Raw genomic sequence first — 15,752 nt, forward strand, 5'->3', positions numbered from 1 at the left:
TTCTTTCCCTCTTGCTACAATTGCAGATCCTTTATTTTGCTCTCTCTCTTTGTCCATCTCACCCCATCCCACCCCAAGCCACTTTACTCTTGGTAAGGTGTCGTGTAGTTGATTTCACATAACATCTTGTATGAAGAACCAGGGATCAGAGGGAAGGCCTAACCTGTAGTATCGCCAGAAGAATCAGAATGGAGATGGTTTTACCCCAAATCATGTCTTTGTTTCCATTTTTTATAAAGAAATATTTCCTATTTTTTATTTTTTGGTCTTTTTAGGGCCACACCTGTGGCATATGCAAGTTCCCAGGCTAGGGGTCAAATTAGAGCTGTAGCTGCCGGTCTACACCACAGCCACAGCAATGTCAAATCCGAGCCTAGTCTGTGACCTACACCACAGCTCATGGCAATGCCAGAGCCTTAACCCACTGATCAAGGTCAGGGATTGAACCTGCATCCTCATGGATACTGGTCGGGTTCTTTACCTCAATACATTTTTAAATTAATAGATTTTAAAAGAACAACTGAAATACTCTGGAAGGGGCACAGGCAGCCTGGCCTTCTTGAGTCTCAGGGCTGACGTAATAAAGATTTCCTTTTTTCCTCTTTTTGTCTCTGTCACCAGGCTATGAATATTTCATCCATCATTCATCTCTATGTTGTCACAGGCTGATAAACCTGGTACTTAGGCTTTTTGGAAGAAGGTCTAAAATAAGCAGTAACAGCCCCCAGTGAAAAGTCCACAGGACTGTCCTGGAAGGGAGGGATGTGGGCTTCTTGGCTGGGCTTGCAGCTTCTATTTTGCTGTCTAGAAGCTTTGGGGATGGTCTTTGTGTTTTTCTCCTATGTTCCAAAATGCTAATACCATCTTTCTGATAAGTGAGGTTTTACTGTACTACTGTATTCTTAAAATATTAATTCACTCTCTGAGATTATATATCCTCTTACAGGCAGGAAATTTATGTCGCTCTTTCTATTTTAAAATGGCCAATTTCCCTCCACTTGCCTCATCATAACAAAAGAATTAGGAATCTCCTGTTGGCTAAAGGGTTAACCACTGTAGCTGTTTTTTTTTTTTTTTTTCCTCCCTGGAGACAGAGAACATGCAGGCCTGTTCTATATTCCTTTCACAAAAAAGAATCAAGGGCAAGGAGCCTAGCCTAGGTTTTGAATGTGCATTCACTGTACATTCATAATAAATGCTGAACAGAATGGAACATTCATGGTTATTCCTTGATGTAAATGAATGGCTGAATGAAAGTTTTAGGGCAGAGCTCACCTCCAAGAGGGCAATTCTGTTTATACTTCTACCTGACCAGTGGTTCTGGAATTTCCTTGAAAAACTAGTTTTTCCTCTCTTCATGACAGCGGTCCCCATGCGCCCAGCATCTTTGTAATCAGGCTGGCTTTTTTTTTTTTTTCCCACACTGCCGTTGGATGAAAGATCCCGCCTTTGATTGAAATGGAATCTTCCACTATTGAGCAAGCTTTTGTTGAATGAGTCATCGGGGCGGCTGCTCATTGGCTGAAGCCGCTGGAACCAGGGGATTGCCTGGCGCCGGCTGCAAGGCCCTGCTTCATTCACAGAAACGCTGGCTCGCTCGCTAGCCCTTTCATTCACACAAACAGCATTTCATTCATATTTTGCTGTTTTTGTCTGCTTCTAATGAAGATCACGATTGGGGAATGATAGGGCATTTTTGCTTTAGATGTGGGGGGACTTCGATAACCATCACAATCATCTCTGGGGTGTGCGTGTGCTGTTGCTATGCAAGCCAGGGGAAGGAAAAAAATGAGTGCCAGGCGGTTGCTCGGCTAGGCCTGCGGCCCTGGGAGGGGAGCCGCTGCTCCTCTGCGCTTCTGCTTTCCAGCAGCTGGCTTCACCTGGCCCTCCCTGAGTGGTACCCGTTACACCCTGTTCCATAAAGCTCTTCCAGGCTTGGTACCTCAAGTGTCACATGTCTAGTCGTGGGTGTGAGAAGACTCAGGGTGACCTGATAACGTGCTAGAGGTAAATTCATTTTTTTGCACGGAAGTAATCGGGAAACTTGGCCAGGCAGCGTTTTACTGAGTGGGGCAGCTTCTGTCAAGGCATGATGAAGACTGGCAGAGCCTGGGGTGACAGGAGTCTGGGGGTTTTGGTCTGCGCAGACCTTCTGGGAGGGGGTGGGAGCAAGGCTCTGTGCTGCTAAGGGTCAGGAAGGCCTGTGCGTTTCACTTGCAATCCGTATCTGACTCCTGAAAATAAGGCATTTTTTTCTGTGGATTTGATGTGGAATGAGAGCAGCTGCATCTTTTTTTTCTTTCTTACTGCAGGGTTGCAAGCAGCAACTAAAGGGATATTGAAATGTATTTGTAGCGTTTCTTGGGCATTTTTCCAGAGCTTGAGCACATTCAGTTGGAATAAAGCTTCAAGCGCAGCCCCCTTTTTGGAATAGATTTCTGGAGTTTCATGCCATTTATCAAAGAAGCACTCTTCTTTTTCGGAAGTAGGTTTTCAACTTAGCCCTGGCTGAGAGACTGCTGCAAATTAGCGGGAAGAGACCCTAACTGGCTCTGTGCAGAAGTTCATATGCAGATTTTTTTTTTTTTTTTTTTTTTTTTTTGAGGAACTGCATTGCCACAAAGACACTTGTCATGGCCGCTCTGTCGATTTGAAAAGAAAAAAGAAAAACCTGGAAATTGGTATTTTATATTTACCTGGGAGTGCATATTCTTTAAAAAAATTTTTTTGGGGGCTATTTAACAATTCCCTGCTTTCAAAATCAGAATTCATGAGGATCCACTGAAGATCTTATTCTTAAAAAGCCTTCGTCACATTTTAAGGCAGCGCCGTCAGCTGCTTTCCCAGGCTCACAGATGGGCTGAACAGGGAAGAAAAAACCATAGCCTAGAATAATAGGTTTCAGAAAGTTCATCTGATCATCTGAAGGAACTGGATTTACCTCTGGCACAAATGCTGGGGTGGGGGTGGGGGTGGCGAGGGATGGGGAGGTGAAAAACCAAAGGTTGGAAGAAAATATCTGGGAAGGTAGAAAAAGGAAATTTGAGAATTGATTGGCTCTAGTGTGCTGTCAGTGGGTGTATGTGGTTTTTTTCTTTTTTTCCTTTTTTTTTTTTTTGCTACAGGAAGTGATTTGCAGTGCTCACCGAGCCTTTGTTGAGAAGGGTCTCCTCTCGGAGTGAGTCATGCTTTTGCTGTGAGCAGCCCCAAGCAGCTGGGCGCTCATCAGAGGAAACTATGACTTTTGCAAAGCAAACGTGCCGCCCTCAGCAGCCAAGTCCGGGGCCGGGGCTGCGCGTCCGCGGCCGTGCGGGGTGTTAGCGGTGGGAGGCCGGCGCCGCTGCTCGCGCCCCCCAACCAGCTGTCCCGGCCGCTCCGTCCCGCCCCGGGGACCGCGGCTCGCCTGCTATGCGCGGCAGCCCGCGCCGGGGCCGGCACCTGCAGCGCCCGGGCGGATGCGGCGAGCCCACGGAGGGGCATGCTTCCACGCACCAAGTACAACCGCTTCAGGAATGACTCGGTGACATCGGTGGATGACCTTCTGCACAACCTGTCGGTGAGCGGCGGGGGCAAGGTCTCGGCGGCGCGCGCAGCCCCGGCGGCGGCCCCCTACCTGGTGTCCGGAGACGCGCTGCGCAGGGCGCCCGACGATGGGCCAGGCAGCTTGGGCCACCTGCTCCACAAGGTGTCCCACCTGAAACTCTCCAGTTCGGGCCTCCGCGGCCTGTCGGCGGCCAGGGAGCGGGCGGGCGCGCGGCTCTCGGGCAGCTGCAGCGCTCCCAGCCTGGCCGCCCCGGACGGCAGCGCGCCCCCCGGCCCCCGCGCCCCGGCCATGCGCGCCGCCAGAAAGGGCCGACCCGGCGACGAGCCGCCGCCCCGCGCCCCGCACGCCAACGACCAGGTGCTAGGGGCTGGAGTCACCTACGTCGTCAAGGTGGGTGCGGGCGCGGGCGACAGGGTAGGGAAGCCTGGGCACAGGGGCTTCCGGCACGGTGGGTCGTCTTGGAGGTCAGGAGGTGCGCACTTGTTTGTAGTCAGCTCGCCTGGCAGCGGGGACCAGGCACAGCTAACGCGCCCGTTGCGCATCCATTGGGAGAAGGTTTGAGATCAGTGACCTCAGTGTGTCCTGGTTTCCCTTGGCCCCGCTCCTTTGGCACGTCTTTGCCACCCCACTTGGTCTTGTGTCCAGCCAGTACCCCTCTCAGCATGGGCCGCCATGCCTGGAAACTGTGCTTCAGGCCTACTAGGGTACAGGGGGAAGAACTGGGCAGCCCCAGCTGTGAGAAAGGCAGTTGGTGTCACTACTTCTGCTGTGTTTGCCCCAGGCGGCAGGGTAGGTGGTTTCATTTCTCCCACAGCAAGAATTTCCAGCACCTTGCTGTGCAGGCCAAATGCCATCCTTGCTCTATACCAGACAGGTTGTACTTTCCAGTAAGGTTTTCCTTGGTGCCTGCCTTTCATTCCATACCTCAGTTTTGGTTTACAGCAGCAGAAGGAGAATTGAGGACTATTCTTCCCTGGGGACTGTAGTCTTCCATTTAAATAGGCTAGAGAGAACTGAGCCACAGGCTGGAAAGGAGATTTTTTTCCTCCAACACAAAGAATTACACAATCCATCTGATGTGGTCCACAAAATTCTTCCCTTATGCAAGTACTCTATGATATTTAAAGAACAAATACTCCGCCTAGTTCAGTTGGCCTGTCACATGCTTATTATGTTCCTGGCCGCAGGGCAGCAGAGGGCCACCAGCTGGGCAGACATCCTCCAGACAGGCAGAAGGGGTCAAAACTACATTATTTCAGTCCCATCACCCTGAGACAGGGCTTTTTGTTTAAAAAAAAAAAAGAGAGAGAGAGAGAGAAACGCAAACTCTGTCTCCAGTCTGGTCAATCACTTTGAGAAAACTGCAGGCCACCTAGTCCATACGTACTGGCTGCAGACCCAGTTCAAAAAGGCTACAGACCACATCCTCAACAAAATGTTGTATCTTGGTAGTTTGGAACCAAATACTAAAGGAAACAGTTAACTTTGTGGATTATCTTTAACTACCTAAAAAGTACAAAGGCATGGGATCATCAGTATTAGAAATGGGGCTGCCTTTTTAATTTAATCTTCATTCTTAGCTTCTGAGAATGGATTAATGTATTTTACAGAAGGGATGTAGATCAGCACAAAGTATGCACCGCTGGTTGAGGTTATTAAAAAAGAAAAAGAATGTTCTTCTTGTATTCCTCCTTGAAATTATATAACCGGGAGCCAAAAGCAAAAAAGAAAAGAAGAAAAACAAAACCAAACCCCAAACTCTGACACCTCTGAGGTTAAGGAGTGATGCTAGAATATATTACCTGTGGCATAGTAGTATAATTGCTGTCTAAACGGGAAAAAAAAAAAGGCTACATTCGAAATAGGTGGATGTTGGCAAAGCTTTTTATACCTGTCGTCTTGAACGTAGAGGGCAGTTCGCAGAGACTTTTCAAACTTATGCCTTAAAAAATCCTTCCCTTTGCTTAGGGCTTTTCTTCTTGCTTTTTGAAGGATGAAGGCAGTTCTGTCAGTTGTGGCTGAAGAATGATGAGCTACTAAAACTAGTCTGCTTGCCTGGCCGTTTGGTTGTAACACCCGAAGCAGTAACAGCAGCAGCATTCAAAAAGGCAGAAGGCTAGGTCTGCCCAGAGCCTAGCCTAGGGTTTAGGGTCACTTTGTTGGGCCTCAGGAATGCAGTGTCCTGAGGGCACAAAGCATGGCCGGTGAGTGCTCCCTGCAGTTCCCCCGTCCAGTCCATCTGCAGTGGTGAGTGGTGGAGTTGTAGGAACATAAGCAGAGGCTTCCCTGGAAAATTTGAAATCACACAGTAAAGGAGATTAGACACCAAAGGACAATTTCTTCTGCACAGGTGTGATTCATATTATCACATGGCCCTCTGACTTGCCCATGTTGCACTGAGAACTTCGAATGTATTTTCTTAAAAAAAAATCACAGAACTGGAAAAAAAAAAAATCTTAGAGTTCCCGTTGTGGCTCAGTGGGCTACGAACCCAACCATTATCCATGAAGATGCAGGTTTGATCCCTGGCCTTGCTCAGTGGGTTAAGGATCTGGCATTTCCGTGAGCTGTGGCGTAGGTCACAGACGTGGCTCGGATCCCAGAGGTCGGCAGCTGCAGCTCCCCATTCCGCCTCTAGCCTGGGAACCTCCGTAGGCTGCAAGTGTGGCCATAAAAAGAAAAAAAAAAAAAAACAAACAAAAAACAAACCAAAAAACCAAAAAACCGAAACAAAAAACAAAAAAACCCCACCTCATTTGGTATTATTTGCTGATTTGTGAATAGTTCTATTGGTATCCTGACTTCCTGACTTTAAAAGGTCTGTGGCAGATAGAAAAGGGGCGATCTTTCTTTCTTTTTAATTTTTTTTTGTCTTTTTGTCTTTTTAGGGCCACACCCTTGGCACATGGAGGTTCCCAGGCTAGGGGTCAAATCAGAGCTGTAGCTGCTGGCGCATAGCCACAGCAACGCGGGATCCAAGCTGCGTCTGCCACCTACATCACAGCTCACCACAACACTGGATCCCTAACCCACCAAGCAAGGCCGGGGATGGAACCCACAACCTCATTGTTCCCAGTCGAGTTCGTTTCTGCTGCACCACGATGGAAACTCCCTGAATGATAAGCTTTTGATGAAGCTTCCCTACCTCCCCACTCTGTTTTATCTCTGAATATATGCCGTAGTTTTGAGGAATATGTGATAAATATCATTTAAGCAAAGTTGTGCTCATAGGAAACTAGGTCAGCAAACATGTCAAACATGTAGGAGACTGGCTTTCCAGCCATCAGGCTGGTTCTGAAGGGGGACTGAAGCCCACAACCCTTTGCTTGGCTCTGGTGTCTCTGAGCAGGGAAATGGCCCGGACGTGGCCACCTTAAGAGGTCAGCCTGCCTCTGGACATTTCTGTGGGGCTGCACTAAGTAGAGAGGTGGGTTGTGCTGGGTGGGGCTTCTGTGACAAGGGGGACTGGCCCAAGCGAGTGTTGTGGCTGAGGCAGCTCCTTGCCTACCTTACCTGGTGCGCCTGGAAGAAAGGGGTCTGGGAGATGCACCGTGGTCTCAGGCTGTGCCTCCTGGGTCAGGTGCCTGTACTGTGGCTGCGGTCAGGGCCAGACCCTGTGGTGCTGCCGGCCAGAGAATTTTGTGGGGTTCTGAAGGAAGCACCACGAGGATTCAACATTTTATTTTCAGTGAAAATAGCCAAGAAAAAAAGTTTAATGGAATTTACTTTTCTTTTTCCTTCTTTTTTTTCTTTTTAGGGCCATACCTGAAACATATAGAATTTCCCAGGCGAGGGGTCTAATTGGAGCTACAGCTACCAGCCACAGCTACAGCCACAGCCACAGCAATATCAGATCCGAGTCGCGCCTGAGACCTACACCACAGCTCATGGCAACGGCAACGCCGGATCCTCAACCCGCTGAGCGAGGCCAGAGATCAAACCCACATCTTTGTGGATATCATTTGGGTTTGTTTCCTCTGAGCCACCATGGGAACTCTCTGGAATTTCTTACTTCAGAAATAAGGTGATTTCAGATGAAATGGCAAGAAATGATAGTTGTGCCTAGTTCCTGGGTAAAGGACAAGAAAAAATTTTTTTGAATTTTAACATAAAAAATCTACAATGTGTAGTGGATAAAGAATGTCTTTATGGTGGAAGGTGCTCAGCTAAAAATGACCTACTGAGTGGGTGGATGTTGGCTCTGTGTGAGTGTGTGAGTGTGTGTGTGTAACTGCACAATAGGATGGATACTGACCATGGGGTGTGTGTGTGTGTGCAATCGTACAATAATCTTACAAATTGCTTTTGACCCTGCAAATTCATAAGTTAATATGAGGCAAGAAAACAACAAATGATTCTTGTCCCCATGTGGTTTCGCCTCTTCGCTCCCTGTCACCAGGGTGATGACAGTGGCCTCCTGATGTATGTCAGTCTCTGCCTCCAGCACTAGGATTGTATTAAAAGAAAGTGAATGGCACTCATTAAACTTGGAGGGTGGGGGGCCAGGAAGCTCCCTGAAAACCACGGGAGTCCAGCCAGGTGCCGGGTCAAAGGCTGACTTTCCAAGGTTTAGGTAGCTCTGTGCTCTTCACCTTGATGGGGAGTCAGGGAGACCCTGACGTTCCTGGGGGGGGGAGAGGACCAGTCGCTGCTCTTCTTGGGGGGCTGGCATCGTCTTGCATCTTCCTGACTCTCTGTAGTATCCGGCTGGGATCAGTCTCTGCTCTGGCAGATGACGGCAGCTCAGGGCATCCGTGGTCTTTGGTCCTCGGAGTCTGTGCTCAGACCTGGCTTGCCTCTCCACGGGAGAGGTCTGGTGAGTTCCACCACCTTGTAGGGGAGGGCTGGGTCTCTGGCCATGACCCTGTCTCCTCAGGAACTGCAGGGAAACACCGATGCCAGAGGAGCAGGTGCAGAGAAGGGTGAGCCCAGGGGCTGGAACTTCAGCTTATTGCAGGCATTCCTGATGCCCAGTGGTGTTGGAATATCCAAAACCCCTCAAAGCCAAGGCTTTCTGAGAAAAAAAAAAAATGTTCAAAGAGCTGGTGATGAGACTGCCTCTTTTAGGCTTGAAGCCATCCCGGTGTGTTGTCTGAAATGTGTCGTTTCCTCAAGGGAAGACCCTTTCCTCACTCTTGTCTATTGAATGGTCGGAAAAAGCAGGACAGCTTTCATTCCAGATTTTAAGAATTTAAACTTGTATGAACCCTGCAAACTCGGTGGAACTGGACCTTGACCCAACCTCACACCAGCACTGTTCTTTGCTGGGATCCTTCTGACCAACTTTATTTTAACAAAGTCCATTAGATATAATTGTCTGACTGTCTAGAGGGACTGCTAGATCAGGTTCAGTCCTATTGCTTTTTGTTTTGCAAATATTCAGCATTTCCAATCCCCCTTGCCCATAGAGATAGGCTATGCTTCAAAACAAATCGTGAAAAATTACAACATCTAGCTCTGTGGATGGCAGACTAGCCCTTGATCTGGTTTTCAGCAGAAACACTGTGTAATAAGGGCCCCTGAGCTCGCCCCCAAAGAGGGAGTAACATTGCTTTTACTTCTTGGGATAACAGTGAAAACGCGACTGTTTGGAGTGTTCTTCATGGGGAAGAGCCAGCCCCCTTCATGACATGTCAGTCCTCCTGGAGGTGGGCACAGTTCTTTTGGTGCCAGGGGTAGAGAGAGATGAGGGAAAACTGCCAGGAGACCACCTTGGTGGTGGGGATGAAGCAATCCAGGAGGGCTTCTCCGAGGAGACGTCACTGAAGTGGAGCTCTAGATATTCAGGAAGATGGATGGGACTGGTGTGCAGATGTGTTAGTGCATGAGTGTGTGTGTGTGCGTCCCATCCGAGGAGGAGGAGATAGAAATGGAGAGGGTTCTGTGTAGCCAAAGTGTATTGAGTCAGGGGGAGGATCCCGAGGGGATGGCCAGCACCAGTTAAGTGCATTGGAAAACACTGTAGAGTTTCTGAAAGACTCTTCTGTCTTCTGTGTGGAGAACAGATCGGAAAGGCAGGGATGAAAGTAGAAGCCGTTGGGAGACAATTAGGAGGGATGATGTTGGCTTGGACCAGTGACAGGGGCCAAAGGCCAGTGGTGTACATTGAGCCCAGATCTGTCTTGCTTACTGTCCATGGAACATGCCCAGCTACTGTTTCATAGCCTGTTTTTTGTTTTGTTTTGGCTGTGCCTGCAGCATGTGGAAGTTCTCAGTCCTGAATTGGGACTGAACTCTGGACAATTCTGTCCAGTGACAACACTGGATCCTTAACCCACTGAGCCACAAGGGAACTCCTCATAGCCTCTTAAATGAAACAGGTCTCAACCTGGGTTCACGACCTTTCCCACTTGCATTCTGTTTCTCAGTTAATGGTGTCACTCATCCAATTCCCAAACCTGAGACCTCAGACCCATTCTTGCATGCCTGCTTTTCCTAAACCCATTACACTACTTTGGTTACTAAACTATCTAAACTATCATTCCTACTCAGTAGAGTTTCAAATATTTTTTCTTTCCCTTTCCTTTTGTCCTAATTCATGCCTTTACCACTTCTTGCTGTGATTATTTCAATAAACTAACTGGTCTTCAGATGACTGCTTTGGGAAAAACGCTTCTTTTTAAATTGGGTAAAAAATATGATATAGACTTAGATGTTTAAAAGTTTCCCCTCATCTGCTTTCCTTTCTAATTTTCTTCCTCTTAGAGATAATCACTGTCACTTGTTTGCTGCTTATATTTCTAGACACACACATACACACTTTTCTTCTTCCTTTCTCTTGTCTTTTCGTTTTCCTTTCTGTTCCACAAAGCAAAGCATTCTATGTACATTGTTCTGTGGCTTGCTCTTTTTATTTCGTATGCCTTGGAAATCTTTCAGTATTAGTGCCTATAATTCTGCTTCATTACTTTTGGCATTTGCTTAATATTCGTATGTGTGGAGACGGTAATATTTATTTAAACAATTCCCTACTGTTAGGTATGTAGATAGTTTCCAGTATATCCCAGGGAGTAAAATAACGAGCATTCTTTTACATGCCTCTTTCCACTTGGACAAATATTTTTGCCTCTGTGTACAAGTTTTACCTTATATTTATCTTTTTTTTCCCTATTGCATTGGTGGGACCTAGAGTATAAGGAATGAGTCTCTTGATGAAGGTGACTTTTTTTTTTTTTTTTTTTTTTTTTGGTCTTTTTGCTATTTCTTTGGGCTGCTCCCGCGGCATATGGAGGTTCTCAGGCTAGGGGGTCGAATCGGAGCTGTAGCCACCGGCCTACGCCAGAGCCACAGCAACGCGGGATCCGAGCCGCGTCTGCAACCTACACCACAGCTCACGGCAACACCGGATCCTAAACCCACTGAGCAAGGGCAGGGACCGAACCCGCAACCTCATGGTTCCTAGTCGGATTCGTTAACCACTGCGCCACGACGGGAACTCCGTAGGGGACTTTTTCACTCCTGGCTACAAAGTGAGTCCTCTGTACCTACCTGTAAAGGAAGACATTTACTATCATATACACTTTTACCAACATTTCCTACAACCCTGGCTTTCCAAATTTTTTAAAACATGTTTTATCATGAGTTTTATTTTTTCCATTATAGCTGGTTTACAGTGTCCTGTCAACTTTCTACTATACAGCATGGTGTCCCAGTTACACATACATGTATACATTCTTTTTTCTCCCATTATCATGCTCCATCACAAGTGACCAGACATAGTTCCCAGTGCTATACAGCAGGATCCCATGGCCTATGCATCCCAAAGGCAATAGTTTGCATCTATTAACCCCAAATTCCCAGTCCATCCCACTCCCTCCCCCTCCCCCTTGGCAACCACAAGTCTGTTCTCCATGACCATAATTTTCTCAAATTCGTAATCAGCATTCTAGTGAGATAAATGTATAAGTTTCACCTTTTTTTTTTCTGTTAATGTGGTGAATCATTTATCTTTGTAAAATACATGTCTCATCTTTCTAATTAAAAGCTCTCTGTTGCTTGCCTTTGCTTCTAGAATTCAATCCAAACTCCTTATTATGACACACAAACTCTTCTGGTTTGGCTTCAGTTTAACTCTTGAGCTTTATCTCTTGCTCATCAATGCCCAATATTTCAGCCACATGAAACAACTTGTTTTCCCCAACAGCTGCCCCTCTGGTCTTAGCTCAGATTCTCCCACTCTGGACCCCTTTTCTCTACTCCATCTTGGCCTGGAATAACTCTGTTAGCTTTCTTTCTTTCCTTCCTTTTTTTTTTTTGGCTTTTTAGAGCTGCATATGGAAGTTCTCAGGCTAAGGGCTGCACTGGAGCTGCAGCTGCCAGCCTTCAGCACAGCCACAGCAATACCAGATCCTTAACCCACTGAGTGAAGCCAGGGATTGAACCCACATAGTATCATGGATAGTAGTCTGAATCTCAATGGGAGCTCCCTCTGTTAGCTTTCGAAACTCAGCAGCTCTTCCCTCCTGCCTCTCTGCTGAGGGCAGAGTTCATGTTCGCTCCTCAGGATCTGTACAGCCTTGTGTGTTTGTCTTTGTGCTCATCATTTCAATCCATGCTGAGTAGGAGCCTACCAGATGCCTGTCACTGGGGCCCCTGAGACTCCATGATGAATTAAATGGTTCCTGCTTTCACGGAAGTCATTCTCCAAGGTGAGGTGGGGTGTGTGTGTTATGTGTGTGATAGAAAGTCATGAACTGTAGAAAAGGTGGCTCTTCCCAAAACTTCCCCAGGGAAAGAACCTGTGATAAACACTTAACAGATGGAGGAATCAGGGTGGCTGTGGGGCACTGAGGAATGTGACAGAGCAAAAGAGATTGGTCAGGAGGGTGACCTCTGGGCCTGTTTGTATATTGTTGGTGATTAAGGCTGTAACTTCAAAGAGGCACGTTTGAAATCTCTTCTATTTAAAAATTTCGTTCTAATTGTCCTTTCCATGAACTGGTATGTATATGACACAGCCCACGCAAAGTCTTTACAGGCTGTTTCATAGATGAGAAACATTATTAGCAGACCCATGAAGTCTGTTTTTATGGCTGTTTTTCTTTAAAGCTAATTGCAGAAGAATTTCAGTAAGAATCAGCTTTAACGAGAGCTGTGGATAATCATTATTAACTTAAAACATTGCATAGCCAGATTTCACCAGGATGTTTCTAAACAGAGAGTGAAACTGCTAAACCCTTCCATGTGCTCCTACCTCTAATTAAAGTGCATGGATTTCTGAAAAGAATGAGGCAAAATGAATGTATCAACAAGTATTTTTCGAGGGCTCAATTACTTGCCCTGTCCCGTGGAAGATATTGTAGATTATGAAAGAGGTACAGGGCGGGTTTCCAAAAAGAACTGGTGATCCAGTTGAGCAGGAAAAGCTGCTCCCTTTTTAAATGAAAGCAAAACACTCCTGTTCAATAAGGTGCCAATGGCATGGTGAGAGACTGGCGGTGGCTGGGGTTATCAGGAAAGGCTTTTCCAGAGAGGGTGGGTTTTTTCCCAGGGTCCTGAAAGATTGTTCAGATCAGGGTGGGTGGAGGGGTGGAGGGCTTCCAAGCAGGAGAATCAGAGTGAGAAACGCTTTGGAGGTGGGAGTGGGCACGGCGTGTGACTAGGGCATGGGAAAGACATCCCGCTGCAGACTGGCCACGGTCAGAGGGAAGCCGAGATGTCGGCTGCCATTTGTCAGTAACAGCCTCTTGGAGTCAGGATGCTGCCAGTTTAATGGAGAGATCCGTCCACACTGGTCCTTGCTGCATTGCCCTCCCTGACCTCCCTCCACGTGGCTGATGTTGGCAGGTCTGATCTCCTTCTCTGCCAGGTGACAGTCCCTGAGGTCCTCGAAGTATGTTTCCCCCACTTTCTCCTCTCCAGGCTAAAGATTTCTCACTTAAGTCAACAGTCTTGATCTCACCATATCCTAGATTGTCTTATGTAGTTGTATCTTAGTTTGTCAACTAAATTTAAGAGATTTTGCTCATGTAAAGTGTTTGGTGGAATTGAATTTCCGGCTTGGGTTGGTGTATATTCTATTGTTAGAGTCATTTGGGTCTTAGGTTTATATGCCTCCATGACGTATAATGACAGAGATATATTCATCTTTGTCTAAGCTACAGCTGCTCTTTTTTTTTTCCAAGAAAGAATGATAGGGCTTTCTTTATGACTTCTTTGGTATAATCCACAAGCAGTATTATTGATGGTTTTCAGAGTCACACTTCCTTTTATCAAAAAGCTCAATGTAGACTCAACCCCCGCCTCCAGCCTCCACTCTCCTACCCACCCCTGCTCACTAGAGCCCTCTCAACTATTGTGAGCTTCTAACCATCAGCCTCTGTCATCGAAACTCAGAACCGCAATTAAGAAGGCCAGTGGCATCATCACCGGGAATCATGTCACTTGTAAAAGAAAGTGAATGTCTCACAATAGAATGATGGAGTAAGTTCTGGTGCCTTCACACCATGCAGTAACATGCAGATATTTAAAACAATGTGTTAGAGTTTGATTATGGTTGACTGGGAAAGATTTTCACAAGGCAGTATTGGCATGATGCAACAATGTGTGTGTAATATGAACTGATGCTTATAACAGAAACAAGTACAGAAATGCTTATATATATCTGCAGTTATAGTTGGAGACTTCCACAGTGCACTCTGAGTAATCGATAGGCTTCTGTGCTGAAAATCAGCAAGAACATACAAAACCGAACAACGTAATCAACCTACAGAATCTAGTAGACGTACGTAGAGTGCTCCAAGAAACTGTGGCAGAATAAACATTTTTATCAAGTGCCCATGGAACAACTACCCAGCTCAAGCCATAAAACAAACAAATCTAACCAAGTTTAAAATAATTGGAATCAGAGTATGCTCTCTGACCAAAAGGCTTCAAATTAGAAATCAGTAAGGAAGGACAACCGGAAAATAGTCAAACACTTGAAAATTAAGCAACATGCCTAAAAATAATCTATGGGACAGAGGACAAATTTCAAAGGAAACTTAAAAGTACATAGAATTGAATGAAAATGAAACTATGTCATATCGAAATATCTGGGACGCAGCTAGAATGGTGCCAATAGGGAAATTGCTTATTTTGGAAGAGAAAAGAGTTCTCCAAGCAATAATCTAGTATCTAGCTCAAGACATTTTTTTTTTTTTTTTGTCTTTTGCTATTTATTGGGCCGCTCCCGTGGCATATGGAGGTTCCCAGGCTAGGGGTCGAATCGGAGATGTAGCTGCCGGCCTACGCCAGAGCCACAACAACGCGGGACCCGAGCCACGTCTGCAACCTACACCACAGCTCACGGCAACGCCGGATCGTTAACCCACTGAGCAAGGGCAGGGACCGAACCCGCAACCTCATGGTTCCTAGTCGGATTCGTTAACCACTGCGCCACGACGGGAACTCCAAGACATTTGTTTTTTAAATAATGAGTTTTATTTTTTCCATTATAGCTGGTTTACCAGTGTTCTGTCAATCTTCTGCTGCACAGCAAGGTGACCCAGTCACACATACATGTATACATTCTTTTTTTTTTCACATTATCATGCTCCATCACAAGTGACTAGATATAGTTCCCAGTGCTATACAACAGGACCTCATTGCTTATCCATTCCAAAGGCAATAGTTTGCATCTGTTAACCCCAAATTCCCAGTCCATCCCACAAGACTTTTTTTTTTTTTTTTTTTGCTTTTCATGGCCACATCTGTGGCATATGGAGGTTCCCAGGCTAAGGGTCGAATCAGAGCCACAGCTGCCAGCCACAGCCACAGCCACAGCCACAGCAATGCCAGATCCAAGCCACGTCTGCAACCTACACCACAGCTCATGGCAACGCTGCATCCTTAACCCACTGAGCAAGGCCGGGGATTGAACCTGCAACCTCATGGTTCCCAGTCGGATTAGTTTCTGCTGCATCACAATGGGAACTCCCCACAAGACATTTTAAAAAAGGACAAAATAAAGCCAAAGCAAACAGCAAGAAGGAAATAACAGATAAAAGCAGAAATCAATGCAATGAAAGACAAAATCAATAGAAATAAATAAATGAAACAAAATTCTGATTCTTTGAAAAAAATCAAGTATATAAACCCAGCAAAACAGACAAAGATAAAAAGAAAGAAGATACAAATCATCAATCCTAGAAATGAATAAGGGGCTAGCTCCATAAAAAATAATGAAATAAAGAGTTCCCGTCGTGGCACAGTGGAAACGAATGAGACT

General features: G+C 46.3%; 1 protein-coding gene across 3 annotated transcripts in view; it reads left to right on the plus strand.

Moving 5' to 3' along the window:
- Positions 1 to 1,574: 1,574 nt before the first annotated feature.
- Positions 1,575 to 15,752, plus strand: part of LOC102165831 (SHC-transforming protein 3) — a 43,177-nt gene continuing 28,999 nt past the window's right edge. For 2 of the 3 annotated variants that reach the window (XM_021082340.1, XM_021082338.1), the window contains exons 1-2: positions 2,586 to 2,681; positions 3,126 to 3,934. In XM_021082340.1, coding sequence (XP_020937999.1) covers positions 3,479 to 3,934 — 456 coding nt within the window. In that variant the 5' untranslated portion in view covers positions 2,586 to 2,681; positions 3,126 to 3,478. Of the gene's footprint in view, positions 2,008 to 2,585; positions 2,682 to 3,125; positions 3,935 to 15,752 lie in introns of those variants that run through there. The other variant, XM_005670393.3, reaches the window with a different exon arrangement.

Source organism: Sus scrofa, unplaced genomic scaffold, assembly GCF_000003025.6.
Source record: "Sus scrofa isolate TJ Tabasco breed Duroc unplaced genomic scaffold, Sscrofa11.1 Contig692, whole genome shotgun sequence".
Lineage (NCBI taxonomy): Eukaryota > Metazoa > Chordata > Mammalia > Artiodactyla > Suidae > Sus > Sus scrofa.